A 27,891-nucleotide genomic window follows, 5' to 3' on the forward strand; every position below is an offset into this window, starting at 1 on the left:
CTCCCGAATTGTTTGTCATTCTTGTTTGGTGTGAGTTCACAGTGTGGCGCATTTTTGTAACAGTGTTAAAAGTTGTTTATACGGCCACCCTCAGTGTGACCTGTCTGGCTGTTGACCAAGTATGTCTTGCAGTCACTTACGTGTGTCTGTAGAAGCCGCATATATTATGTGACTTGGCGGGCACACTGTATGTATGGAAAAAAAGCAGACGTGACGACAGGTTGTAGAGGACGCTAAAGGCAGTGCCATCACGGCCACGCCCCAATATTGTTGTCCGGGTGAAAATCGGTAGAATGGTTGCCCCGGGAGATTTTCGGGAAGGGCACTGAAATTCGGGAGTCTCCCGAAAAAATAGCGAGGGTTGGCAAGTATGGTGGCACCGGCCAGAGATGTTGACATGCGGAGCGTCAAGCACTCTTCATTCTCTAGCGGGTGACTTTTCAAATGATGCTACAAATTAGCAGTGCTGCTACTTTTTGTAGCAACGCTTTTGCCGCATACTTGACATATTACGGTTGTCTGTTCGACATCTTCCCACTTGAAGCCAAACCGATGGACCCCGTGCTGTTTTTCTTGGAATTAATTATTCCTTCATTTGTTACCAGATTGGCACCTTCTCTCTCTCGTATTACCACTCGCACCTCTCCGCTAGCATCACAGCTAACTTTACCCATGCCGCTACCTCTCTGCTCCGCGAGGGCGTATGACGTTGCACGCGCGACAGTATGTGACGTATGTAACAAGGTGCGCTTGTTTTACGTCTCTGTGAGAAGGAGAGACAAGAAAAAGTGAGAAACGCCTGTAGTGTAATGCCCGCAGATAAAAGCAACTCGGATATCACGATATAGTCATTTTCTATATCGCACAGAGACAAACCCGCGATATATCGAGTATATTCCATATATCGCCCAGCTCTAATTCTAATATTAGCATTCTGTCTTTCTTTGCTAAATTTGCAGGTATACATCTCAGCATCAATTGTTTTGTTACTTGACAAATTATACCTTTTAGCATGCTAACGTTGGTATGCTAGCTTTTTTGTTTTTAAGCAAATTTTGTAGGCATACACCTCAGTCATATTTTGGTACTTGATGCACGCTAACATTAGCAGGCTAGCATTTTCAACAAACTACACACCTCAAAATAATATATCTTACAAATAGCATTTTAGCATGTTAACATTAGCCTGCTACCTTTTTTTTAATAGCTAATTTAGCAAGTATACACCTCAGTGCCATATAGTTGTGTATTTCCCTAATGCTAACTGTAAGCATGCTTTTGTTAGCAAAGTACTGTTAGCATGCTAGCTTTTTTTTTTTTTAGCTAATTTTGTAGGTATGCACCTCAGTCATATTTTGGTACTTGATGCATGCTAGCATTTTAAACACATGTTTCAGGTACCTCTGAGTAATAATAATAATAATAATGCATTTATTTTATAACAGTTTACATTTACAAATCTCAAAGTGCTACAGCAGGGGTTCAAACAGACACAGTTAATTCAAAATAATAAAAGCTTTACAAAACAAGTGTAAAATGCATAAAAGACAGGGGGTGCAAATCTGAACAAAAATGTCTTAAAGGGCTGTTTGAAGAGTAATACATTTTGGTACTTAGCACATGTTACTGTGAGCATTTTAGCATTTTAGCATTAGCTTGCTAGCTATTTTATTTTAGCAAATTTAGCAGGTATACACATATACAGTTAAAAGTTAAAGTACCACTGATTGTCACACACACAATAGGTGTGGCAAAATTATTCTCTGCATTTGACCCATCACCCTTGATCACTCCCTGGGAGCAGTGAGCAGCAGCGGTGGCCGCGCCCGGGAATCATTTTTGGTGATTTAACCCCCAATTCCAACCCTTGATGCTGAGTGCCAAGCAGGGAGGTAATGGGTCCCATTTTTATAGTCTTTGGTATGACTCGCCAGGGGTTTGAACTCACAACCTACCGATCTCAGGGACACTCTAACCACTAGGCCACTGAGTAGGTTTAGACATATATAGACATATAGTTCAGTATTTCACAAATGCTAACTGTAAGCATGCTAATGGTAATGGTGCATGCTATGGTAGCATAGCATGCTAGCTTTTTTTAGTTCACTTTTTTTTGTTTTACTTGATGCTATCCGGCTAGCGTGCTAAAGGTTAGCATTTCAGTTCGGCTTTGGCTCTTGAGCATTCACACGAAATGTCTACGGAAATGGCAAAATTAATATATTGTATTGGTTTTGAAGGTGAGAACTAGAGATGTCCGATAATATCGGACTGCCGTTATTATCGGCAGATAAATGCTTTAAAATGTAATATCGGAAATTATCGGTTTCAAAAAGTAAAATGTATGACTTTCTAAAACGCCGCTGTGTACACGGACGTAGGGAGAAGTACAGAGCGCCAATAAACCTTAAAGGCACTGCCTTTGCGTGCCGGCCCAATCACATAATATCTACAGCTTTTCACACACACAAGTGAATGCAAGCATACTTGGTCAACAGCCATACAGGTCACACTGAGGGTGGGCGTATAAACAACTTTAACACTGTTAGAAATATGCGCCACACTGTGAACCCACACCAAACAAGAATGACAAACACATTTCGGGAGAACATCCGCACTGTAACACAACATAAACACAACAGAACAAATACCCAGAACCCCTTGCAGCACTAACTCTTCCAGGACGCTACAATATACACCCCCCGCTACCCCCCACCACCCGCCCTCCACACCTCAACCCCGCCCACCTCAACCTCCTCATGCTCTCTCAAGGAGAGCATGCCCCAAATTCCAAGCTGCTGTTTTGAGGCATGTTAAAAAAAATAATGCACTTTGTGACTTCAATAATAAATATGGCAGTGCCATGGTGGCATTTTTTTTCCCATAACTTGAGTTGATTTATTTTGGAAAACCTTGTTACATTGTTTAATGCATCCAGCGGGGCATCACAACAAAATTAGGCATAATAATGTGTTCATTCCACGACTGTATATATCGGTATCGGTTGATATCGGAATTGGTAATTAAGAGTTGAACAATATTGGGATATCGGCAAAAAAGCCATTATCGGACATCTCTAGTGAGAACTACTAAAATAGTGGCCGCATCCTTTCATTTGTCAGTCTGAGGCACCCCTGTTCTAAACAATAAATCTGCAATTTCATTGATACATTGGCATGTCTTCTCTTTAAAAAAAAAATCATCTACCCACCAGGGACAAAACGGGGACTCTGGCGCTGTCGCCCAAACAGAAAGCCATCTTCTCCCGCTGGGTCCGCCCTGACGAGATGTGCACCAGTCCCACCATGATCATGTCCGTGTCCAGCTTCAGCATCAAGCAGGTCCACTCTCCTCCCAACTGTAGCGTGCTGCCTGTGTTTGCGTCAAGACAAACGTTTAACGTGTGCCGCCACTGTCCAGACGGTGGTGTCCGACTGTTCGTTTGTGGCCTCGCTCGCCATCAGCGCCGCCTACGAAAGGCGCTACAACAAGAAGCTCATCACCAGGTAGCACACTCAAGCAACACCCTGCGTTTAAATCTCTGCAGGTGAGTCAGAAGGAAAATGTGGCTGGTTTGTGTCTGTACAGCATCATCTACCCTCAGAACAGGCGAGGAGAGCCGGAGTACAATCCATGTGGGAAGTACATGGTCAAGTTACACATCAACGGTGTCCCCAGGAAGGTCGGCATTCTTACGCCTCGGACACTAAATATTCCTGGGTAGACTGACAAGCTGGTAAATGGTGAACGCGCCTATGCATGTAGGTCATCATAGACGACCTCCTGCCTGTGGATCGTGGCGGCGAGCTGCTGTGCTCGTACTCCAGCAACAAGAACGAGCTGTGGGTGTCCCTCATCGAGAAGGCCTACATGAAGGTGATGGGCGGCTACGACTTTCCCGGCTCCAACTCGGTAGGTGCATTAACCAAGAAGGATTTGTGACCTCCAGAGATCTTTGCAGAAGATGATGATGATTAATAAATGAGGTCACTTTTCTGTAAGGGTGTAACGGTTTACAAAAATGTTGGTTCCGTACGTACCTCGGTTTAGAGGTCAAGGTTCGGTGCATTTTCGGTACAGTAAGAAAACAACAAAATATAAATGTTTTGGTTATTTATTTACCAAATTTGTAAACAATGGCTTCATCCTTTTAACATTGGGAACACTATAATAACTCTGCACAAAAATAGAAATAGCTGTGTGTGTGATGGATGTGATCAGTGCAACAGCAGGCAGTCATGAATGCTAAGCATAACAATAACATATATATATACACACAGGGTCCATTGCCAGGGTTCATGTGGTCAACATATATCAAATAAAAACTAAATAAGATAAGGCTCAGAATGGTTTCTTAACAACATTTTTCTACATATAAAGTGCTTTTTTTGATTGATTGATTGAGACTTTTATTAGTAGATTGCACAGTACAGTACATATTCCGTACAATTGACCACTAAATGGTAACATCCCAACAAGTTTTTCAACTTGTTCAAAGGGGAACATTATCACAATTTCAGAAGGGTTAAAACCATTAAAAATCAGTTCCCAGTGGCTTATTTTATTTTTCGAAGTTTTTTTCAAAATTTTACCCATCACGCAATATCCCTAAAAAAAGCTTCAAAGTGCCTGATTTTAACCACCCGTCCATTTTCCTGTGACGTCACATAGTGAAGCCAACACAAACAAACATGGCGGAAAGAACAGCAAGCTATAGCGACATTAGCTCGGATTCAGACTCGGATTTCAGCGGCTTAAGCGATTCAACAGATTACGAATGTATTGAAACGGATGGTTGTAGTGTGGAGGCAGGTAGCGAAAACGAAATTGAAGAAGAAACTGAAGCTATTGAGCCATATCGGTTTGAACCGTATGCAAGCAAAACCGACGAAAACGACACGGCAGCCGAAACGAATTCGGCGATCGCCTTCTAACCAACGATTGGTATGTGTTTGTTTGGCATTAAAGGAAACTAACAACTATGAACTAGGTTTGCAGCATATGAAATACATTTGGCAACAACATGCACTTTGAGAGTGCAGACAGCCCAATTTTCATCAATTAATATATTCTGTAGACATACCCTCATGTCAGCAGGCCAGGGAAGCTAGGGTCGATATTCTTCTCTTGATCATCTTCGGTGGCATAAGGGACGGTGTGAGCCAAGACATCCAGGGGGGTTTAGCTCGCTCGTCTGCGGGAACAAACTGCCGCCATTGCTTGCCGTGCTATCGAGGTCCTTTGTCCCTGAATTGCTCACACACTCCGGCAGATTCAATGGGGGTCTGGCGGCAGATTTCTTTGACTTTATTGTTGGAAATGCATCTGCTTTGAGTGTCGCAGGATATCCACACATTCTTGCCATCTCTGTCGTAGCATAGCTTTCGTCGGTAAAGTGTGCGGAACAAACGTCCAATTTCTTGCCACTTTCGCATCTTTGGGCCACTGGTGCAACTTGAATCCGTCCCTGTTCGTGTTGTTACACCCTCCGACAACACACCGACGAGGCATGATGTCTCCAAGGTACGGAAAACAGTCGAAAAAACGGAAAATAACAGAGCTGATTTGACTCGGTGTTTGAGAAAATGGCGGATTGCTTCCCGATGCGACGTCACGTTGTGACGTCATCGCTCCGAGAGCGAATATTAGAAAGGCGTCTAATTCGCCAAAATTCACCCATTTAGAGTTCGGAAATCGGTTAAAAAAATATATGGTCTTTTTTCTGCAACATCAAGGTATATATTGACGCTTACATAGGTCTGGTGATAATGTTCCCCTTTAACTAAATGAGCCGCGGTTAAAATGACAAATACTACACATACAGGTTTTGATAAATTACGAACAAATTTTGCCTACGTCATAAGATGTGGGCGTGGCATGGCGCCAAACATTGCTCTGAAGATTCGCCACGTTAATAACTCGGCTCCTCAAATTCCGATCTTGATCCTATTGGGTAGAAATGACGATGATGAATTATGGTTATAATTTTTTTCAGAACATTGATCTGCACGCGCTCACTGGATGGATCCCTGAACGCATCGCCATGCACTCCGACAATCAGTCGTTCAGCAAAGACGACTCTTTCCGCATGCTCTTCCAGAGGTAAGTGTCACTCTTATAAACACTTTGTTCTCTTTTCTTAAATGTTTTTGTTTTGGACTCTGACGCCAGAATGAATAATGTGGTGGAGAAAATAAAGTGAATGTAAGACTCGCAGATGTTATTGTCTATGGAAACCGTCAATATGGCGGTAAAAAATTTGAGACTTTGTCTCGCCTCCTGCAGGTTCCACAGGGGCGACGTCCTGGTCACCACGGCAACTGGGGTGATGACAGAGGAGGAAGGGGAGCGATGGGGTTTGGTGCCAACTCATGCCTATGCAGTTCTGGACATCAGGGAGTACAAGGTTAGCTTAACCAAAGTAGCATTAGCACGTCGTGAAAGGTGTGAGACAAAACTCGACAGTGCGCCTAATGTAAGGAATAAGTTTGGTTGAGCTCACCCACCTCAAAACTATTTTATTTGGTACATGGTGTAATGATGCCATCTACTGTGACCAGTAGATGGCAGTCAAACATAAAAGATAAGTGTAGCCTGGACTATGATGGGTCTCAAGTAAACAACACCAACATTCTATATGTTCCATTGAAAATATAGAACATTACACACGGCGCTCAAAAATCTATCAAAATGTTTTAGTATGACTTTGGTAAGCTATGAAGCCGCACCGCTTGAAGGATTGTCGGCGCATTAAACATAATATTATTATGGTGTGTGTATAAAGCAAGATATATTATCTGGCGGTTTTGTTTTGTGATATTACTCAAAAGCAACTTTTCTTACCTTCTAATACCTGCTGATCTGTATTTGGGCTCTGCGTACATCCTGAAAAATTGCGCGCGTAGTTGAAAAGCTTCTTCTTTTTCTCTATCTTCTTGTTATGGGACATTCATCCTCCACTGTTGCCATTTCTAATATAAAGTAGTGTAAAGTTCTTACTAGAGATGTCCGATAAATGCTTTAAAATGTAATATCGGAAATTATTGGTATCGGCTTCCTCCCACCTCCAAAGACATGCACCTGGGGATAGGTTGATTGGCAACACTAAAAAAAAAATTGGCCCTAGTGTGTGAATGTGAGTGTGAATGTTGTCTGTCTCTCTGTGTTGGCCCTGTGATGAGGTGGCGACTTGTCCAGGGTGTACCCCGCCTTCCGCCCGATTGTAGCTGAGATAGGCTCCAGCGCCCCCCGCGACCCCGGAGGGAATAAGCGGTAGAAAATGGATGGATGGATGGGTTTCAAAAAGTAAAATTTATGACTCTTTAAAACGCCGCTGTGTACACGGATGTATGGAAAAGTACAGAGCGCCAATAAACCTTAAAGGCACTGCCTTTGCGTGCCGGCCCAGTCACATAATATCTACGGCTTTTCACACACACAAGTGAATGCAACGCTTACTTGGTCAACAGCCATACAGGTCACACTAAGGGTGGCCGTATAAACAACTTTAACACTGTTACAAATATGCGCCACACTGTGAACCCACACCAAACAAGAATGACAAACACATTTCGGGAGAACATCCGCACCGTAACACAACAGAACAAATACCCAGAACCCCTTGCAGCACTAAGTCTTCCGGGACGCTACATTATACACCCCCCGCTACCCCCACCTCAACCCCGCCCAGCTCAACCTCCTCATTCTCTCTCATGGAGAGCATGTCCCAAATTCCAAGCTGCTGTTTTGAGGCAGGTTAAAAAAAAAAATGCACTTTGTGACTTCAATAATAAATATGGCAGTGCCATGTTGGCATTTTTTTTCCATAACTTGAGTCGATTTATTTTGGAAAACATTGTTACATTGTTTAATGCATCCAGCGGGGCATCACAACAAAATTAGGCATAATAATGTGTTAATTCCACAACTGTATACATCGGTATCGGTTGATATCGGAATCGGTTATTATGAGTTGGACAATATTGGAATATCGGATATTGGCAAAAAAGACATTATCGGACATCTCTAGTTCTTACTTATATCTGTCAGTAAACTCGCCATGAAAGCGCTAAAACATACCAGTGTAGTGAGTTTACATTATTCACTCAAGGAACTTTAGTTGTTAGAGTTCCGGTCGGACAGTTTTTCACGGGACACATTTCCGGTGTTGTTGTTTCCGGATGAGGAGATGCTGCTCCCTCTTTGGTTTAAGTAAAGTCTGAACGTCATTAAAACAGTTAGCTCCATTTTTTGACACTTCTTCCACCCTCGTCCTTGCACGCTACACCGCTACAACAAAGATGACGGGGAGAAGACGCTGTGGAAGGTGAGCCACGTAAATAAGACCGCCCACAAAACGGCGCATCCGGAAGCGACTGTCAGAAAGCGGCTTGAAGATGATGTGTAAAACATCATCTATGCAACATTTTGACCAAAGAACCACCATTACATGTTATGTGTACTACTACTCAGTGGCCTAGTGGTTAGAGTGTCCGCCCTGACATCGGTAGGTCGTGAGTTCAAACCCCGGCCGAGTCATACCAAAGACTATAAAAATGGGACCCATTACCTCCCTGCTTGACACTCAGCATCAAGGGTTGGAATTGGGGGTTAAATCACCAAAAATGATTCCCGGGCGCGGCCACCGCTGCTGCCCACTGCTCCCCTCACCTCCCAGCGGGTGATCAAGGGAGATGGGTCAAATGCAGAGAATAATTTCGCCACACCTAGTGTGTGTGTGAGACAATCATTGGTACTTTAACTTTAACTTTATGTAGACCACAAGGAAGTGTTTTACATTTAGAAAAAAATAATAATTAAAGCTGCAAGCAGCGATGGACGGGACCGACTTTGACGGCACATAAATTCCAAACCGGAGCAGTAATTAAAACTCTTTGGTCAACTTTTAATCAGAAAGGTTCAATCTCTCTCCTGTGCTAGTATGAAGCCGACACGACAAACGCGCTCAGAGGAGATAATGTTTGAAAAAGGTGACTGGTTTTTACAAAACTTTTGTTTTGAAGGGGGAATTGCAAACTTCCTGTTGATTTTTGCTGGGGTTTGTCAATATATGAAATGTAGGTCTAAGTCAGACCTACATAGAGGTTTTTGTTTCATGTCTTTACGACATTCCTACCGGAAGTTACAAGCAGTTTTGTCTGTGTTTTTTCCTAGGGGGCGCTAGAGTGCAATTTTCAGTTTTGGGGTTTGGTTTTTTTATTAGATGGCAATTTTCGCCAGTCCTGATGTGTGTGTCAAATATGGTGAGTTTTGAAGCATGTTAAGGGGGTCAAATTACAGCTCAAAGAGGCGGCGGAATAATAATAATAAAACCTTACAATTACAATAGGGTCCTCTGTCCCAAAGGGACATTGTGGTCCCTAATAATATGACTCCTATAATGCGCCCTATAATCCGATGGCCTAATATATGTAAAAAGATCAAAAATAGACAATTCATTATCAGTGCGCCTTATAATCCGGTGCGCCCTATGGTCCGGAAAATACGGTAATCAAACATGCACTCTGCAACAGTGTTCTCTCCCCTTGTAACCGCGTTTCTCTCGCAGAATATGCGTTTCCTGCAGCTGAAGAATCCGTGGAGCCACCTGCGCTGGAAGGGGCGCTACAGCGAGCGAGACGACAAGAACTGGACCCCGGAACTCCTCAAATACCTCAATTTTGACCCAAAGACCGCACAGAAGTTTGACAACGGTATTGCTTCTTGTAACTTTAGCCCTAGTTCCAGCTGCAACAACAATCTGTCTTTCATCGCCATTTTTTTTCGCTAGCTCTGAAGAAAGCCAACAAGCTAAATAATAGCGGAAAGTCATGAGTTGATCTCAGAGTTGAATTTTAAAAAAGCCTCTAGAGTTTTGGGGGAGAACTTCACAAAAGGCCCTTAAAGGGGAACATTATCACAATTTCAGAATGGTTAAAACCATTAAAAATCAGTTCCCAGTGGCTTATTTTATTTTTCGAAGTTTTTTTCAAAATTTTACCCATCACGCAATATCCCTAAAAAAAGCTTCAAAGTGCCTGATTTTAACCATCGTTATAAACACCCGTCCATTTTCCTGTGACGTCACATAGTGAAGCCAACACAAACAAACATGGCGGAAAGAACAGCAAGCTATAGCGACATTAGCTCGGATTCAGACTCGGATTTCAGCGGCTTAAGCGATTCAACAGATTACGCATGTATTGAAACGGATGGTTGTAGTGTGGAGGCAGGTAGCGAAAACGAAATTGAAGAAGAAACTGAAGCTATTGAGCCATATCAGTTTGAACCGTATGCAAGCGAAACCGACGAAAACGACACGGCAGCCAGCGACACGGGAGAAAGCGAGGACGAATTCGGCGATCGCCTTCTAACCAACGATTGCTATGTGTTTGTTTGGCATTAAAGGAAACTAACAACTATGAACTCGGTTTACAGCATATGAAATACATTTGGCAACAACATGCACTTTGGGAGTGCAGACAGCCCAATTTTCATCAATTAATATATTCTGTAGACATACCCTCATCCGCGCTCTTTTCCTGAAAGCTGATCTGTCCAGTTTTGGAGTTGATGTCAGCAGGCCAGGGAAGCTAGGGTCGATAGCTCGCTCGTCTGCAGGAACACACTGCCGCCATTGCTTGCCGTGCTACCGAGGTCCTTTGTCCCTGAATTGCTCACACACTCCGGCAGATTCAATGGGGATCTGGCGGCAGATTTTTTTGACTTTATCGTTGGAAATGCATCTGCTTTGAGTGTCGCAGGATATCCACACATTCTTACCATCTCTGTCGTAGCATAGCTTTCGTCAGTAAAGTGTGCGGAACAAACGTCCAATTTCTTGCCACTTTGGCATCTTTGGGCCACTGGTGCAACTTGAATCCGTCCCTGTTCGTGTTGTTACACCCTCCGACAACACACCGACGAGGCATGATGTCTCCAAGGTACGGAAAACAGTCGAAAAAACGGAAAATAACAGACTCGGTGTTTGAGAAAATGGCGGATTGCTTCCCGATGTGATGTCACGTTGTGACGTCATCGCTCCGAGAGCGAATAATAGAAAGGCGTTTAATTCGCCAAAATTCACCCATTTAGAGTTCGGAAATCGGTTAAAAAAATATATGGTCTTTTTTCTGCAACATCAAGGTATATATTGACGCTTACATAGGTCTGGTGATAATGTTCCCCTTTAATGTTGATGAAGTATAAACTAGCCTTTGGTCTTACATTTCTGGGCGCTTCAGGTGTTTTTTGGATCGCGTGGGAGGACCTGTGTCAGTACTATGACGTCATCTACCTAAGCTGGAACCCTGGCCTCTTCAAAGAATCCACATGTATTCACAGGTTTGTGTTTAATATAGAAAAGTCATGCTGTAAGCTGGTTTGTTTGTGGAACATTCTCAGCTCATCTTCTCATCTTGTGCTCTTTTTGGGTGTTGCAGCAGCTGGGATGGAAAGCAGGGCCCCGTGAAGGACGTCTACAGTTTGGCCAACAACCCCCAGTACAAGCTGGAGGTGCAGTGTCCAGCAGGGGGCGCTGCTGTATGGGTCCTCCTCACCAGACACATCACTGACAAGGTGGAGGGCTGCAAGATGATGACATCATCTTACGTGTGGTCAGGAGGAAGCGTTGTCATCTAGCCAGACTTTGTGTCTGTCTGTGTGTTCACAGGAGGACTTTGCTCAGAATCGAGAGTTCATCACGCTTGTTGTTTACAAGACTGAAGGCAAGAAAGTTTATTATCCAGGTGGGTCTTTCTTCCGAGCTCGACTGCCAAATTTATCTTCTAAGTCACTAAATGTTTGGTACCCCCGCACAATATGATAACAATTCCAATCACACCAACATATTAGACATGCTTCTCAGTACAATACAGTACCTAATAATGAGCATTTCTCATATCAAAAGTCATCTTTGTAAAAATTTATTTGATCTTCACGTACAAAACCAAGCTGTTAGCAGGAGACAAATGAATCTTCCTCGCTCTGCGCCGTCTCCCCTTGCAGCCGAGCCCCCGCCTTACATCGACGGCATCCGAATCAACAGCCCCCACTACCTGACCAAGATAAGGCTGACCAGCGCAGGGACGCACACCTTCACGCTGGTGGTGTCGCAGTACGAGAAGCAGAACACCATCAACTACACACTGCGAGTAAGCGACAGTCCTGCTTGCATTTTTGTACTGCATTTTAATAATATACCATTGTTCTGACGCATTATAATATATCATTGTTCCTTAGTACATTAATAATGATATACTATTCTTCTAACACATTATAATAATGTAACATTCTTCAAACACATAATATACCATTGTTCTAAGACATTATAATAATATAACATTCTTCTAACACATAATATACCATTGTTCTGCGGCATTATTGTAATATAACATTGTTCTAACACATTATAATATATAATTGTTCCTAATACATTATAATAATATACCATTCTTCTAACACATAATATACCATAGTTCTAACACATTAAAATGTACCATTGTTCTACGGCATTATTGTAATATAACATTGTTCTAACACATTATAACAGGGGTGGGCAATTAATTTTAACGGGGGCCGCATGAGCAACCCGAGCACTGCTGGAGGGCCACATCGACAATATTTCAATTAAATTTTGCTCAATATTATTTTTAATATATACCGTAAGATAAATAATAATAATAATAATAATAAGTAAAAAATAATAATAATACTTTCATTTAACCTAACTTAACTTTTTACCAAAAGCACTGCTTTGGAAATCATTTGTACCCCTTTCAGAGATCACATTTAGTTCCCCTTAAACATCCTCATGTTGCACAATGAAATGTGAGCATAGGATGAAGTGTGCATTCCTGTAACTTTCTCTAGTAACAGCATTCCATGATTAATATCAATAAATTAACATTAATAATAAATTACAGTAAAATAAGCACACGTATGACTGAGGAGTCATAGTGTAACTTTGTGTGATCTTTGAGTTGTCCGATTTTTTGTGTGGCCATAAACGCACCAGTGGCTTAGTGGTATGCGTGTTGGTGACAGATGACAAGTTGGTTTTGGCCTGGTTTGTACGGCAGAAAATGACTAGTTTTTCGAGATAAAAGTGTTTTACTCATGTTTTTGGTGTGGTTATGGCCAAATATAAACAGTTTTGCTCAATAAAGTGATCGATATAATTCCTGTCCTCGAAGCATCTCGATAGATGTTACAATAATTGAACGGCGTTCAATTGAACGGTGTTGACAAACACCGTTAGGGCCGCTTGTTGTCACTGTCACTCAAAGTTGCATTGCAAAATTACACAGAATAAATGTGTTTATTTTCTTTAGAATTCAAAAGGGTTTGATTTGGTGCACGGCATATATTTGCTGTGCGCAGGGGACGCTTGAGCAGTGCGCAATTGCGCAGGCGCGCACCTTAGAGGGGACGTTGCTTGGCAGTCCATGTCTTGACGAAAACACGGCATTCGTCATCAACTTTTCTCTTTTTAGCGTCTCGGGAGTAACCGGGCATCACTTGTCGCTGTGCACCTTCACTCACAGGTTACACACGGACATACGCCCATAAATAACACTTTTCAAAATAAAAGCAGCACAGTTGTATTGCACGCACGACATAGATGTTTTTTCAACTTTATTTTGTAAATTGTGATTGCAGCTGTTCACATTCACTCACAATCACGCACGCGCATACGTCCACACGGAAGTAATACAAATAACGCTTTTCAGAACAAAAGCAGCACCGTTGTATTGCACATTTGACATAGATACTTTTTAAAATTTATGTTGTAATTTATGATTGGCCTCACGCGGCCCGCACAGGGACGCACAAAGGGCCGGATGTGGCCCGCGGGCCGCCGAATGCCCCGGTCTGCATTATAATATACTATTGTTTTACCCCATCATTATTATATACCGTTGTTCTAACGCATTATAATATACCATTTTTCCACTACATTATAATATACCATTGTTATACCACTTTATTTTTTATATACCATTGTTCTAACACATTAGAACATACTATTGTTGTACCGCATTATTATAATATACCATTGTTTTAACGCATCTTAATATACCATTCTTCTACTGCATTATAATATACCATTGTTCTAATGCATTATAATATACCATTTTTCTACTGCATTATAATATACTATTTTTCTAACACATTGTAATATACCATTGTTCCACAGCATTATTATAACATTGTTCTAACACATTATAATATGTAATTGTTCTACCGCATTATTATTACATACCATTGTTCTAACGCATTATAGTACACCATTCGTCTACTGCATTATAATATACCGTTGTTCTACCACATTGTAATATACCATTGTTCTACCGCATTATTATTATATACCGTTGTTCTAACGCATTATAATATACCATTCTTCCACTACATTATAATAAACCATTGTTCTACCACTTCATTTTAATATCCCATTGTTCTAACACATTATAACATACTATTGTTGTACCGCGTTATTATAATAAACCATTGTTTTAACGCATCTTAATATACCATTCTTCTACTGCATTATAATATACCATTGTTCTAACGCATTATAGTATACCATTCGTCTACTGCATTATAATATACCGTTGTTCTACCACATTGTAATATACCATTGTTCCACAGCATTATTATAACATTGTTCTAACACATTATAATATGTAATTGTTCTACCGCATTATTATTACATACCATTGTTCTAACGCATTATAGTACACCATTCGTCTACTGCATTATAATATACCGTTGTTCTACCACATTGTAATATACCATTGTTCCACAGCATTATTATAACATTGTTCTAACACATTATAATATGTAATTGTTCTACCGCATTATTATTACATACCATTGTTCTAACGCATTATGAAATACCATTCTTCCACTGCATTATAATATACCATTGTTCTACCACTTACTTTTTATATACCATTGTTCTAACACATTATAACATACTATTGTTGTACCGCATTACCATAATACACCATTGTTTTAAAGCATCTTAATATACCATTCTTCTACCACATTATAATATCCCAGTGTTCTAATGCATTATAATAATATACCATTCTTCTACCGCATTATAATAATATACCATTGGTCCACTGCATTATAATGATATACCATTGTTCTACCGTATTATAATAATATACCATTGTTCTACCACATTATTATAATATACAATTGTTCTACCGCATTATTATAATATATCATTGTTCTACCGCACAATTATAATATATCATTGTTCTACCGCCTTATAATAATGTACCATTGTTTTTACCGTTTTATAATAATATACCATTGTTCTAACACATAATTTACCTTTGGTCTACCATATTATTATTATATACATGGTTATAACACATTATAATATTGATATGCCATTGTTCTAACACATTCTAAAAATATACCATTGTTCTACCGCATTATGATAAAACAATATATTAATATGCCGTTGTTCGACCACATTAAATTATTTATACCATTGGTCAACCATATGCATAACCATATGCATAATAATGGACCACGTACACAATAATAAACCATTGTTCAACTACATTATATTAATACACCATTGTTCGACCACATTACTAATAATTAATTTAGCATTGTTCTACCACTTTTATAATAACATACCATCGTTCTGCCACATTTCTAATGATTTACTGTTGTTCTACCACTTTTATCATTAAAAAGCATTGTTCCACCTCATTAAAATATGTGACTGTTCTACCAAATTTACAATAATAAACAATTGTTGTACAACATTATATTAATATAGCATTGTTCTACCACATTTATAACAATAAACCATTGTTATATCACATGATAATATGCCATTGTTTTACCACTTGTATAATATACCATTCAATGATATATTATTATTAAACATAGTATACAATTGTTCCACCACATTATAATATAATCGTTCTACCACATTTGTAGTAATATGCCATTGTTCTGCCACTTGTTTAATATACCACTTAATGGTATTTTACTATAAAACATAATATACAATTGATCTACCACATTATAATATAATTGTTCTACCACATTTGTAGTAATATGCCAATGTTCTACCACTTGTATAATATACCATTCAAAAGTATATTATTATAAAACATAATATACAATTGTTCTACCACATTATAATGTAATCGTTCTACCACATTTGTAGTAATGTCATTGTTCTACCACTTGTTTAATATACAATTTAATGGTATATTATTATAAAACATAATATACAATAGTTCTACCACATTTGTAGTAATATGCCAATGTTCTACCACTTGTACAATATACCATTCAATCGTATATTATTATAAAACAGTATAACATACAACGTTCTACCACATTATAATATAATTGTTCTACCACTTTTGTAATAATATGCCATTGTTCTACCACTTCTATAAGATACCATTCAATGGTATATTATTATAAACCATTATAATATACATAATATAATATTTCTACCACTTTTGTAATATTATGCCATTGTTCTGCCACAGAAAAGCACAACATATTTCCATTGATAGCAAAGTATCACAGTACGCACAAGCTGAGATTTTAAGAGCGGTTTTGATAAACTGGACGAAAATCAATCTTTCAGAAAAAGTGTCCTTTTGGGGTCCCACTGGCTCCCCCGATGTGAGCGTTTGAGGTTTCTCTCCCATGCCCTCCCTACCAGAAAGAGAAAGAGGTTTATCACATTTTCCGGACCAGAATGGTTCCATAAACAACCAAAGGAAAAGAAGGATCTATTGGGTCAGAAAAATTGTCAAAAATTGGAAAATTGTCAAAACTCATCCGCTTAGAAAAGTCGGCTTGGGTCCTGAGGGGCCCCCAATGAAGATTTGGGAGCTTTTCCTACTTTGTGGACCAGAAAGGAGCCATGAACAGGAAAAGATCAAATACATTTGTCAACATATGAAATAGACAAAATGACAGAAAAAAGACTCTTTGAAAAAGTTGTTTTCTGCAACTTTTGGGTCCTGTAAGGTCATGAGCTCATGATTTGGAGTCGCTCTTCTCAGCGCTCATGAGAGATGGTTTGGCATGCAGGCGGTTGGCAAAAAAAGAAGGCTCATGACCGAAATTACTTTAGCTTGCTGTTTACCTCCTAGCATAGCAAATCATTTCTAAAAGCTCAGTGTGTCTTTTTAAAACATGTTTTTTGCAGAATTTTTTGTAAACTCTTCAAAGCCATTTTAGGTGTTTTGTTTCAGAACAGTTCATAACGCTGCACTCACACGTGAATTTTTGTCATATGTGACTGTAACGCTGTTAGTTTCGGCGGTAACTAGTAATCTAACGCGTTATTTTTTATATTCAGTAACTCAGTTACCGTTACTACATGATGCGTTACTGCGTTATTTTACGTTATTTTTTATGTAGTATCGGCTAGAAACAGAAGGTCTGAGTGTGTTTTATTGGAGCGCTGTGGACCGCGATGGAAAAGAAGAGGCGTGCTTTGTGTGGGTGGGGGCGGGCGGGGCTCCCATACTGTAGTCGAGGGGCGCAGGGGAGACGTTCCTCCAGGGCCTATGTATTTTGGGGCTAACAACCTTCACTTTACCCGGAAGTGCGTCTTTACAGCTGAGAGCGAATGACAAGGCCGGCCGTTTGTTGCAACTTTGTGACTTTATTGGACGCAGCCATCCACCAAGCTAGTGCACCTGCAGGCACTCACTGTCGCCGTTCCCTCACTTCTCTCGCCCACTCACTCACTGACATCACTCACCTCACATGCTGTCATATCGTAAAGGGCCACACACACACACACATACACTACTCTCATAACAACTAACATGACATCATGGTGAAGCCAGAAGTCGAGTGTCTTAACATTCTCACTACTTTTCTTTTGTCGAGCACAAAGAAAATAGCATTTTAGTTAAATCTAAGTTGTGTCTTGGATCAAAGATCCTATCTACTTAAAGTTAAAGTGCCATTATGTTGCAGCTATTTAAAGGGGAACATTATCACAATTTCAGAATGGTTAAAACCATTAAAAATCAGTTCCCAGTGGCTTATTATATTTTTCGAAGTTTTTTTCAAACTTTTAGCCATCACGCAATATCCCAAAAAAGTGCCTGATTTTAACCACCCGTCCATTTTTCTGTGACGTCACACAGTGAAGCCAACACAAACAAACATGGCGGAAAGAACAGCAAGCTATAGCGACATTAGCTCGGATTCAGACTCGGATTAAGCGATTCAACAGATTACGCATGTATTGAAACGGATGGTTGTAGTGTGGAGGCAGGTAGCGAAAACGAAATTGAAGAAGAAACTGAAGCTATTGAGCCATATCGGTTTGAACCGTATGCAAGCGAAACCGACGAAAACGACACGACAGCCAGCGACACGGGAGAAAGCGAGGACGAATTCGGCGATCGCCTTCTAACCAACGATTGGTATGTGTTTGTTTGGCATTAAAGGAAACTAACAACTATGAACTAGGTTTACAGCATATGAAATACATTTGGCAACAACATGCACTTTGAGAGTTGCAGACAGCCCAATTTTCATCAATTAATATATTCTGTAGACATACCCTCATCCGCGCTCTTTTCCTGAAAGCTGATCTGTCCAGTTTTGGAGTTGATGTCAGCAGGCCAGGGAAGCTAGGGTCGATATTCTTCTCTTGATCATCTTGGGACGGTGTGAGCCAAGACATCCAGGGGGTTTAGCTCGCTCGTCTGCGGGAACAAACTGCCGCCATTGCTTGCAGTGCTACCGAGGTCCTTTGTCCCTGAATTGCTCACACACTCCGGCAGATTCAATGGGGGTCTGGCGGCAGATTTCTTTGACTTTATCGTTGGAAATGCATCTGCTTTGAGTGTCGCAGGATATCCACACATTCTTGCCATCTCTGTCGTAGCATAGCTTTCCTCGGTAAAGTGTGCGGAACAAACGTCCAATTTCTTGCCACTTTCGCATCTTTGGGCCACTGGTGCAACTTGAATCCGTCCCTGTTCGTGTTGTTACACCCTCCGACAACACACCGACGAGGCACGATGTCTCCAAGGTACGAAAAACAGTCGAAAAAACGGAAAATAACAGAGCTGATTTGACTCGGTGTTTGAGAAAATGGCGGATTGCTTCCCGATGTGACGTCACGTTGTGACGTCATCGCTCCGAGAGCGAATATTAGAAAGGCGTTTAATTCAACATCAAGGTATATATTGACGCTTACATAGGTCTGGTGATAATGTTCCCCTTTAAAATAGTTTTGTCAATTTGTTCTGGCCTGAAATAAATTGGCCCTTTGAAACATATCTTTGTCTTTGTGTGTTGTATGTAGAGCACATTGCTTTCTGAGTTCAGTGATGCAAATGCATGTCAAGTTGATCAACAGATTGTATTATTCTCCAGTGCAATATCAGTACTGAAATGAAGGCTAAAAGAGCATTAATGGGAGCCTTAAAAAAAAAAAGGGGGGAAAAAAGAAGTAACTAAATAGTTACTTTTCACTGTAACGCATTACTTTTTGGTGTAAGTAACTGAGTTACTTTTGAAATAAAGTAACTAGTAACTGTAACTAGTTACTGGTTTTCAGTAACTAACCCAACACTGTATGTGACACACCAATCTGTAAAAATTGTTCTTGTTTTTCCTGCTTTCCTTTCCCATTTAAATCCCCTGCAATGCATGATGGGAAAAATGCAAAACACTCTCTCCACACTTGTCCGGTGTTTGGTGCATTTTAGCTGCTTGAAATTTCTGATTACAAAACTTTCAGGTCGCCACAGAAGTAAACAAAGTAGCAGTCTAACTTTTACATACTCTTAATATCCAATTATATAAACTATTGATTATATAGCCAATATATTAATACTATATGTAAAACTATATATCTATATATATATATTTATATATATGTGTGTGTGTGTGTGTGTGTGTGTGTGTACACATATATTTATATATATATATATATATGTATATGTATATATATATATATATATATATATATATATATATATATATATATATATATATATATGTATGTATGAATGTACAAACCCCGTTTCCATATGAGTTGGGAAATTGTGTTAGATGTAAATATAAACGGAATACAATGATTTGCAAATCCTTTTCAACCCATATTCAATTGAATGCACTACAAAGACAAGATGTTTGACGTGTGTTTGTGTGTGTATGTATGTATGTGTATATATAGGCTTATATGTATGTATATTTATATATATATATATATATATATATATATACTGTATATAGGTATAGATGTATGTATGTATGTATGTATATATGTATATATATGTGTATATATGTATGTGTATATATATATATATATATATATATATATATTAGGGATGTCCCGATCCAGGTTTTTGCACTTCCGATCCGATACCGATACTGACCGATACTGGCCTATCCGAGCATGTATTAAAGTTTAAAGTTATTTAGCCTACTTAGTTATCAGAATCATGTTGAAAAGGGTTTTAGTACTCTTGATAACAACTAGCCAGCTGAATTAGGTGAGTTTGAATAATACACAATGGCTGGTAACAAGAAACTGACCTGTTTATTCAAGGATAAACACAAAATAGACAAAATTATACATGACAAACAGAAATGGCATCATTGAACTAGGGCTGGGCGATATGGCCTTTTTTTAATATTGCGATATTTTAAGGCCATATTGCGATACACGTTATATATCTCGATATTTTGCCTTAGCCTTGAATGAACACTTGATGCATATAATCACAGCAGTATGATGATTCTATGTGTCTACATTAAAACATTATTCTTCATACTGCATTAATATATGCTACTTTTAAACTTTCATGCAGAGAAGGAAATCACAACTAAAAAAATCACAATTTTTTTCATACGGTGTTGATCTGGAAATGTTTGCCTCGGCATTTTGATGGTGTGGGCGTGTGGCACCGAATGGAGATAAGCGTCTCGACAGACGTTACAATATTTGAACAATGATGACGAAAACTGTTTTCTCTGTCGTGTCCGTGTGTCGAAAATTGTTATGCGCTTATTTTTTTATTTGATTTTGTGCGTGGCATAGATTTGCCGTGCGCAGAGGACGCTTGAGCAGTGCGCAATTGCACAGGCGCGCACCTTAGAGGGAAGGTTGCTCGCACGGCTGCGCTAGCATCACAGCTAACGTTAGCCATGCTGCTACCTCTCTGCTGGGAGAGGGCGTATACGTATGTGACGTATGACGTGACAGTATGTGACGTGACAGTATGTGACGTGTGTAAGAAGTTGCGCTTGCTGTCTGTGAGAAGGAGACAGAAAGAGGAGTGGGAAGAGCCTGTAGTGTAATGCCAGCAGCTAAAAGCAACTGTGTGAGAATCCACAGACCTGTGGATGTGTTGAAGGTGTGCTGGAAAATGCGAAACGGAAATAGGGAGCAGCAGAAAAGTGGAATGTATTATTTAAATCTGTGCGTTGGAAAACACGGACCGGAGTTTTTTTTTAAACTAGATCTGGATCGGCATTTTCCCATGCCTTGCCGATACGCATTTTTTGGCAAATATCGGCGGCCGATCCGATCCAAATATCGGATCGGGACATCCCTAATGTATATATATCTATGTATGTGTATATATATATATATATATATATATATATATATATATATATATATATATATATATATATATATATATATATATATATATATGTATGTATGTATGTATGTATGTATGTATGTATGTATGTATGTATGTATGTATGTGTATGTATGTATGTGTATATGTATGTATGTATAAATATGTATGTATGTATATATATATATATATATATGTATATGTATATATATATATATATGTATATGTATATATATATATATATGTATATATGTATGTATATATATATATATATATGTATATATGTATATATATATATATATATATATATATATATATATATATATATATATATATATATATATATATACATCCAATCCTTTACTCACAGCTCATGCTGATCTGAGATCTTTTTTTCATTCTTGCAGGTTTACTCAGGATCCAAATTCAACTTCTTCAAGATCCCAAATCCCTTCACACACACCAAAAGGGTTTGTCGGCAAGCACAGTTTTATTGCTGGTGTGTGTCTGGGTGTCTTGACAGATTGTGTCCTCAGATTAACGGCCAGTGGAAAGGCCTGAGCGCTGGAGGCTGTGGGAACTACAAGGACTCGTACAAGAACAATCCCATCTACCAAGTCCACTTGGAGCGGGCTGGTCCCCTGCTGGTAGAACTGCGAGGATCCAGGTCAGTGCGAGCTGCTCTGTTTGTTACATAAAGACAGAACCAGAAGAACTCCGTGACCCGAGCACTGCAAATCATTTTTGATTTATTAATCTTCTCGATCTTTCTATTACATCAACTTGAATTACGGCCAAATTCGACCGTGCAGAGTCCATCTAACAACTGTTGCTTTGGACAATGGATTTCACAGAGTCCATTTACATAAGCTATGGAGATGGTCTGCTGACTTCTTTGCTTTTATTAGACTTATGCTGCATGTATGTTTGCAGTACAAGACACGTGTTCCATCGGCGTGCACACTGTACAGACAACAATAACTGATTTGTACACACATTCACCAGCCACAATATTAGGAACACCTACACGTTCATCATTTGTTCACACTTTCGTTTGTGCCGTTAAGGTTTTTAAATTATTCTGAAATACATTTTCTGACTCGTGACTTCATCCAACCTGCCATTTTTTTAGTCTAGCTATTTCCATGTTTATCTTATTGGGCTGGTTATGAATAATCAAATGCTAATAACATAACAACTGTAATAGTTAGACCAGGGGTGTCATACTCATTCGGCATGGAGAAAAATCTATTCCTATGTGTGCCGAACTGGCGAAATCATGGCATAATAACTTAAAAATAAAGACTGACACAGTTTTTTGTTTTTAATACTTTTAGCTAGGTTTTTTTTATGATACTAATATACAGTGTATCTTGCTTGACTTTTTCCAAATTGTATATTACAGCCTTATTCCAAAATGGAATAAATAAATTTTTGTTCTCAAAATTCTACTGATAATACACCCATAATGACAATTTTAAATTGTGCAAATTAGAGATGTCCGATAATATCAGCCGATAAATGCTTTAAAATGTAATATCGGAAATGATCTGTATCGGTTTCAAAATTATCGGTATCTGTTTCAAAAAGTAAAATGTATGACTTTTTAAAACGCCCCTGTATGGAGTGATACACGGACGTAGGGAGAAGTACAGAGCGCCAATAAACCTTAAAGGCACTGCCTTTGCGTGCCGGCCCAATCACATAATATCTATGGCTTTTCACACACACAAGTGGTCAACAGCCATACAGGTCACACTGAGGGTGGCCGTATAAACAACTTTAACACTGTTACAAATATGCGCCACACTGTGAACCCACACCAAACATGAATGACAAACACATTTTGGGAGAACATCCACACCGTAACAAACATAAACACAACAGAACAAATACCCAGAACCCCTTGCAGCACTAACTCTTCCGGGACGCTACAATATACACCCCCGGTTCCCAGTACCCTACCACCCCACCCAACCCCGCCCACCTCAACCTCCTCATGCTCTCTCAGGGAGAGCATGTCCCAAATTCCAAGCTGCTGTTTTGAGGCATGTTTAAAAAAAAGAATGCACTTTGTGACTTCGATAATAAATATGACAGTGCCATGTTGGCATTTTTTTCCATAACTGATTTGATTTATTTTGGAAAACCTTGTTACATTGTTTAATGCATCCAGCGGGGCATCACAACAAAATTAGCAATAATAATGTGTTAATTCCACGACTGTATGTATCGGTATCAGTTGATATCGGAATCTGTAATTAAGAGTTGGACAATATCGGTTATCGGACATCTCTAGTGCAAATATATTATAACTAAAAAAAATCACATTTACATTAGTATTCACAGCTTTTTCTCAATACTTTGTTGATGCACCTAAGTCAGCAATTCTAGCATCAAGTCTTTTTGAATACCATGCCAAAAGCTTGGCACACCGATCTTTGGGCGGTTTCTCTCATTCCTCTTTGCAGCACCTCTCAAACTCCCATCAGGTTGGATGGGAAGCATTGGTTTTCATCCAGGATGTCTCTGTACATTGTTGCATTAATTTTTGTCAATGTCTAGTCAGGGAGGTGACCCAAGAACCGATGGTCACTCTTGTCAGAGCTACATCATTCCTCTGTGGAGAGAGGAGAACCTTCCAGAAGGACAACCAACAATCAGGCCTGTAAATTAGAGTGGCCAGACAGAAGCCATTTCTTAGTAAAAAGTTTGCCAAAATGCACCTGAAAGACTCTCAGACTATGAGAACAAATTATTCTCTGGTCTGATGAGACAACGATTGAAGTATTTGGCGTGAATGCCAGGCGTCATGTTTGGGGGAAACCAGGCACCGCTCATCACCTGGCCTATACCATCCCTACAGTGAAGCATGATGGTGGCAGCATCATGCTGTGGGGATGGTTTTCAGCAGAAGGAACTGGGAGACTAGTCAAGATAAAGGGAAATATGAATGCAACAAAATACAGAGACATCCTGAAAGTAAACCAATGTGTCTTATCCAACCTGATGGAGCATGAGAGGTGCTGCAAAGAGGAATGGGCAAAACTGCCCAAAGATAGGTGTGCCAAGCTTGTGGCATCTTATTAAAAAAGACTTGAGGCTTTTTATGTTTAATTAATTTGCAAATTAAAAAAAATAAAAAATTCACATTGTCATTTTGGGGTATTGTGTGTAGAATTTTTTTTAACAAAAAGGAATTTCTTTCATTTTGGAATAAGGCTTTAAGAACATGTTGAAGAAGTTTCCAGATGCACTGAAGTGATGCTCCCGTTGTAAAAGTGCAATTTCAATAATGTCCATTTATAAGAATAAAGGTAAGTAGAAAAATGGTTTATTTAAACTATTTTTCCTAAAAGTCGAATTGAGGCTAGAAATGCTCTATTCAATCTATCGAGTAGATTACTTTTTTTTAAATGATGCATGACTGCAGCCCTGCTCTCAGCACTTGACCTGAATATCTCTAATCTACCACAGCACTTATAGCATAACGAGGAATACCCTCTTTTTAAACACCATTACTCGCTGCTATCCTGCTTTATTGACCTGCCTTCCCTCTTCGGTAACTTGAGACTGGAACACACCTATCAGAACAGGTTAAAAAGGATTTCAAAATCCTCTTCAGTCTGTTGGAAGAAGTAAATGCTTATATTATTATTGCTGCATTACAAAATGCAGGTGATGCGTTCACGGTAGTGCTGGCTCTGGGAATTTTGCATTATCTACCTACCCTGTCACATTCATAAAACTTTGTACTGTATTTTTTTGTATTACTAATATATTGTTTTTCAAACAATATTCCTCCTCTAAAGTCAGTTTTGCTTATAAAGGCATTAAAGTGGTGCTGTTTAAAGAGGGCCAAGCACGGATTTAATTGATTTGAAAGACGAATATTCTGAGTTACGAGCCTGGTCGTGGAACGAAATGTGCTCATAGGTGAGCATCGTATTTATGGTGAATTCTATTGACACTGTCCAACAGGATATTTAAACTACTTCCTTATTTTCTTGTATTACTTACAATTGTTTGATCAAAACAAAGTCAATAGTACACAATACCTAAGCAAAAGTAAAAACTATTATCTACTATCCTTTTAAATCCTTTGGTTTTTGCCCTCAAAGTCCTCCTTAGTTTGTAAACAATAACAAAAGCAACAACAAAAATATTTTTGAGTAATAAAACAATATTGATGTCGTCACTCTAGTACAGTGGTTCTTAAAGGGGAACGTTATCACCAGACCTATGTAAGCGTCAATATATACCTTGATGTTGCAGAAAAAAGACCATATATTTTTTTAACCGATTTCCGAAATCTAAATGGGTGAATTTTGGCGAATTAAACGCCTTTCTAATATTCGCTCTCGGAGCGATGACGTCACAACGTGACGTCACATCGGGAAGCAATCCGCCATTTTCTCAAACACCGAGTCAAATCAGCTCTGTTATTTTCCGTTTTTTTGACTGTTTTCCGTACCTTGGAGACATCATGCCTCGTCGGTGTGTTGTCGGAGGGTGTAACAACACGAACAGGGACGGATTCAAGTTGCACCAGTGGCCCAAAGATGCGAAAGTGGCAAGAAATTGGACGTTTGTTCCGCACACTTTACCGACGAAAGCTATGCTACGACAGAGATGGCAAGAATGTGTGGATATCCTGCGACACTCAAAGCAGATGCATTTCCAACGATAAAGTCAAAGAAATCTGCCGCCAGACCCCCATTGAATCTGCCGGAGTGTGTGAGCAATTCAGGGACAAAGGACCTGGGTAGCACGGCAAGCAATGGCGGCAGTTTGTTCCCGCAGACGAGCGAGCTAAACCCCCTGGATGTCTTGGCTCACACAGTCCCTTATGCCACCGAAGATGATCAAGAGAAGAATATCGACCCTAGTTTCCCTGGCCTGCTGACATCAACTCCAAAACTGGACAGATCAGCTTTCAGGAAAAGAGCGCGGATGAGGGTATGTCTACAGAATATATTAATTGATTAAAATTGAGCTGTCTGCACTCTCAAAGTGCATGTTGTTGCCAAATGTATTTCATATGCTGTAAACCTAGTTCATAGTTGTTAGTTTCCTTTAATGCCAAACAAACACATACCAATCGTTGGTTAGAAGGCAATCGCCGAATTCGTCCTCGCTTTCTCCCGTGTCGCTGGCTGCCGTGTCGTTTTCGTCGGTTTCACTTGCATATGGTTCAAACCGATATGGCTCAATAGCTTCAGTTTCTTCTTCAATTTCGTTTTCGCTACCTGCCTCCACACTACAACCATCCGTTTCAATACATGTGTAATCTGTTGAATCGCTTAAGCCGCTGAAATTCGAGTCTGAATCCAAGCTAATGTCGCTATATCTTGCTGTTCTTTCCGCCATGTTTGTTTGTATTCACTATGTGACGTCACAGGAAAATGGACGGGTGTATATAACGATGGTTAAAATCAGGCACTTTGAAGCTTTTTTTAGGGATATTGCGTGATGGGTAAAATTTTGAAAAAAAACTTCGAAAAATATAATAAGCCACTGGGAATTGATTTTTAATGGTTTTAACCCTTCTGAAATTTAGATAATGTTCCCCTTTAACCTGGTTTCGATGGAACCCTAGGGGTTCGGTGAGTCGGGCTCAGGGGTTCGGCGGAGGTCAAGACACACCCGACTCATCATGTAAATAAAAACTTCTCCCTATCGGCGTATTACGGATACGACAACAGCAGAAGTCACAATGATTTGCAGGTGTGTAATTTGTTGTGAGTTTATGCACTGTGTTGGTGTTGTTCTTTGAACAAGGTGATGTTCATGCATGGTTAATTTTGTGCACCAGTAATAAAAAATGGTAACACTTTAATATGGGGAACATATTCACCATTAATTAGTTGCTTATTAACATGCAAATTAGTAACATATTGGCTCTTAACTAGTCATTATTAAGTACTTATTAATGCCTTATTCGGCATGGCCTTATTATAACCCTAACCCTGGCCCTAACCCTCTAACCCTAACCAAATAACTCTAAATTAAGTCTTTGTTACTTAGAATATGTTCCCCTAGTGTCCAAAAAACTCTAAATTAAGTCTTTGTTACTTAGAATATGTTCCCCTAGTGTCCAAAAAACTCTAAATTAAGTCTTTGTTACTTAGAATATGTTCCCCATACTAAAGTGTTACCAAAAACATATAACTTTGTTTTGAATTTGAAAAAAAACATTTTATTTTTCACTAAAGAAGGGTTCGGTGAATGCGCATATGAAACTGCAAGGTTAAGAACCACTGCTCTA

At 39.5% G+C, this 27,891-nt stretch overlaps 1 protein-coding gene across 1 annotated transcript in view; it reads left to right on the top strand.

Annotated features, from left to right (window-relative positions):
* The window catches only part of capn7 (calpain 7), a 61,323-nt gene that overhangs the window by 19,912 nt on the left and 13,520 nt on the right, over window positions 1–27,891 (top strand). Inside the window, exons 7-19 of the mRNA XM_061957080.2 lie at window positions 3,215–3,341; window positions 3,421–3,506; window positions 3,589–3,682; window positions 3,766–3,912; window positions 5,996–6,102; window positions 6,286–6,406; window positions 9,569–9,713; window positions 11,244–11,343; window positions 11,442–11,577; window positions 11,672–11,747; window positions 12,007–12,152; window positions 22,031–22,093; window positions 22,160–22,290. Of these exons, the coding sequence (XP_061813064.1) occupies window positions 3,215–3,341; window positions 3,421–3,506; window positions 3,589–3,682; window positions 3,766–3,912; window positions 5,996–6,102; window positions 6,286–6,406; window positions 9,569–9,713; window positions 11,244–11,343; window positions 11,442–11,577; window positions 11,672–11,747; window positions 12,007–12,152; window positions 22,031–22,093; window positions 22,160–22,290 (1,479 nt within the window). The remainder of the gene's footprint in view (window positions 1–3,214; window positions 3,342–3,420; window positions 3,507–3,588; window positions 3,683–3,765; window positions 3,913–5,995; window positions 6,103–6,285; window positions 6,407–9,568; window positions 9,714–11,243; window positions 11,344–11,441; window positions 11,578–11,671; window positions 11,748–12,006; window positions 12,153–22,030; window positions 22,094–22,159; window positions 22,291–27,891) is intronic.

The sequence above is a fragment of the Nerophis lumbriciformis genome, linkage group LG04, assembly GCF_033978685.3.
Source record: "Nerophis lumbriciformis linkage group LG04, RoL_Nlum_v2.1, whole genome shotgun sequence".
Classification (NCBI taxonomy): domain Eukaryota; kingdom Metazoa; phylum Chordata; class Actinopteri; order Syngnathiformes; family Syngnathidae; genus Nerophis; species Nerophis lumbriciformis.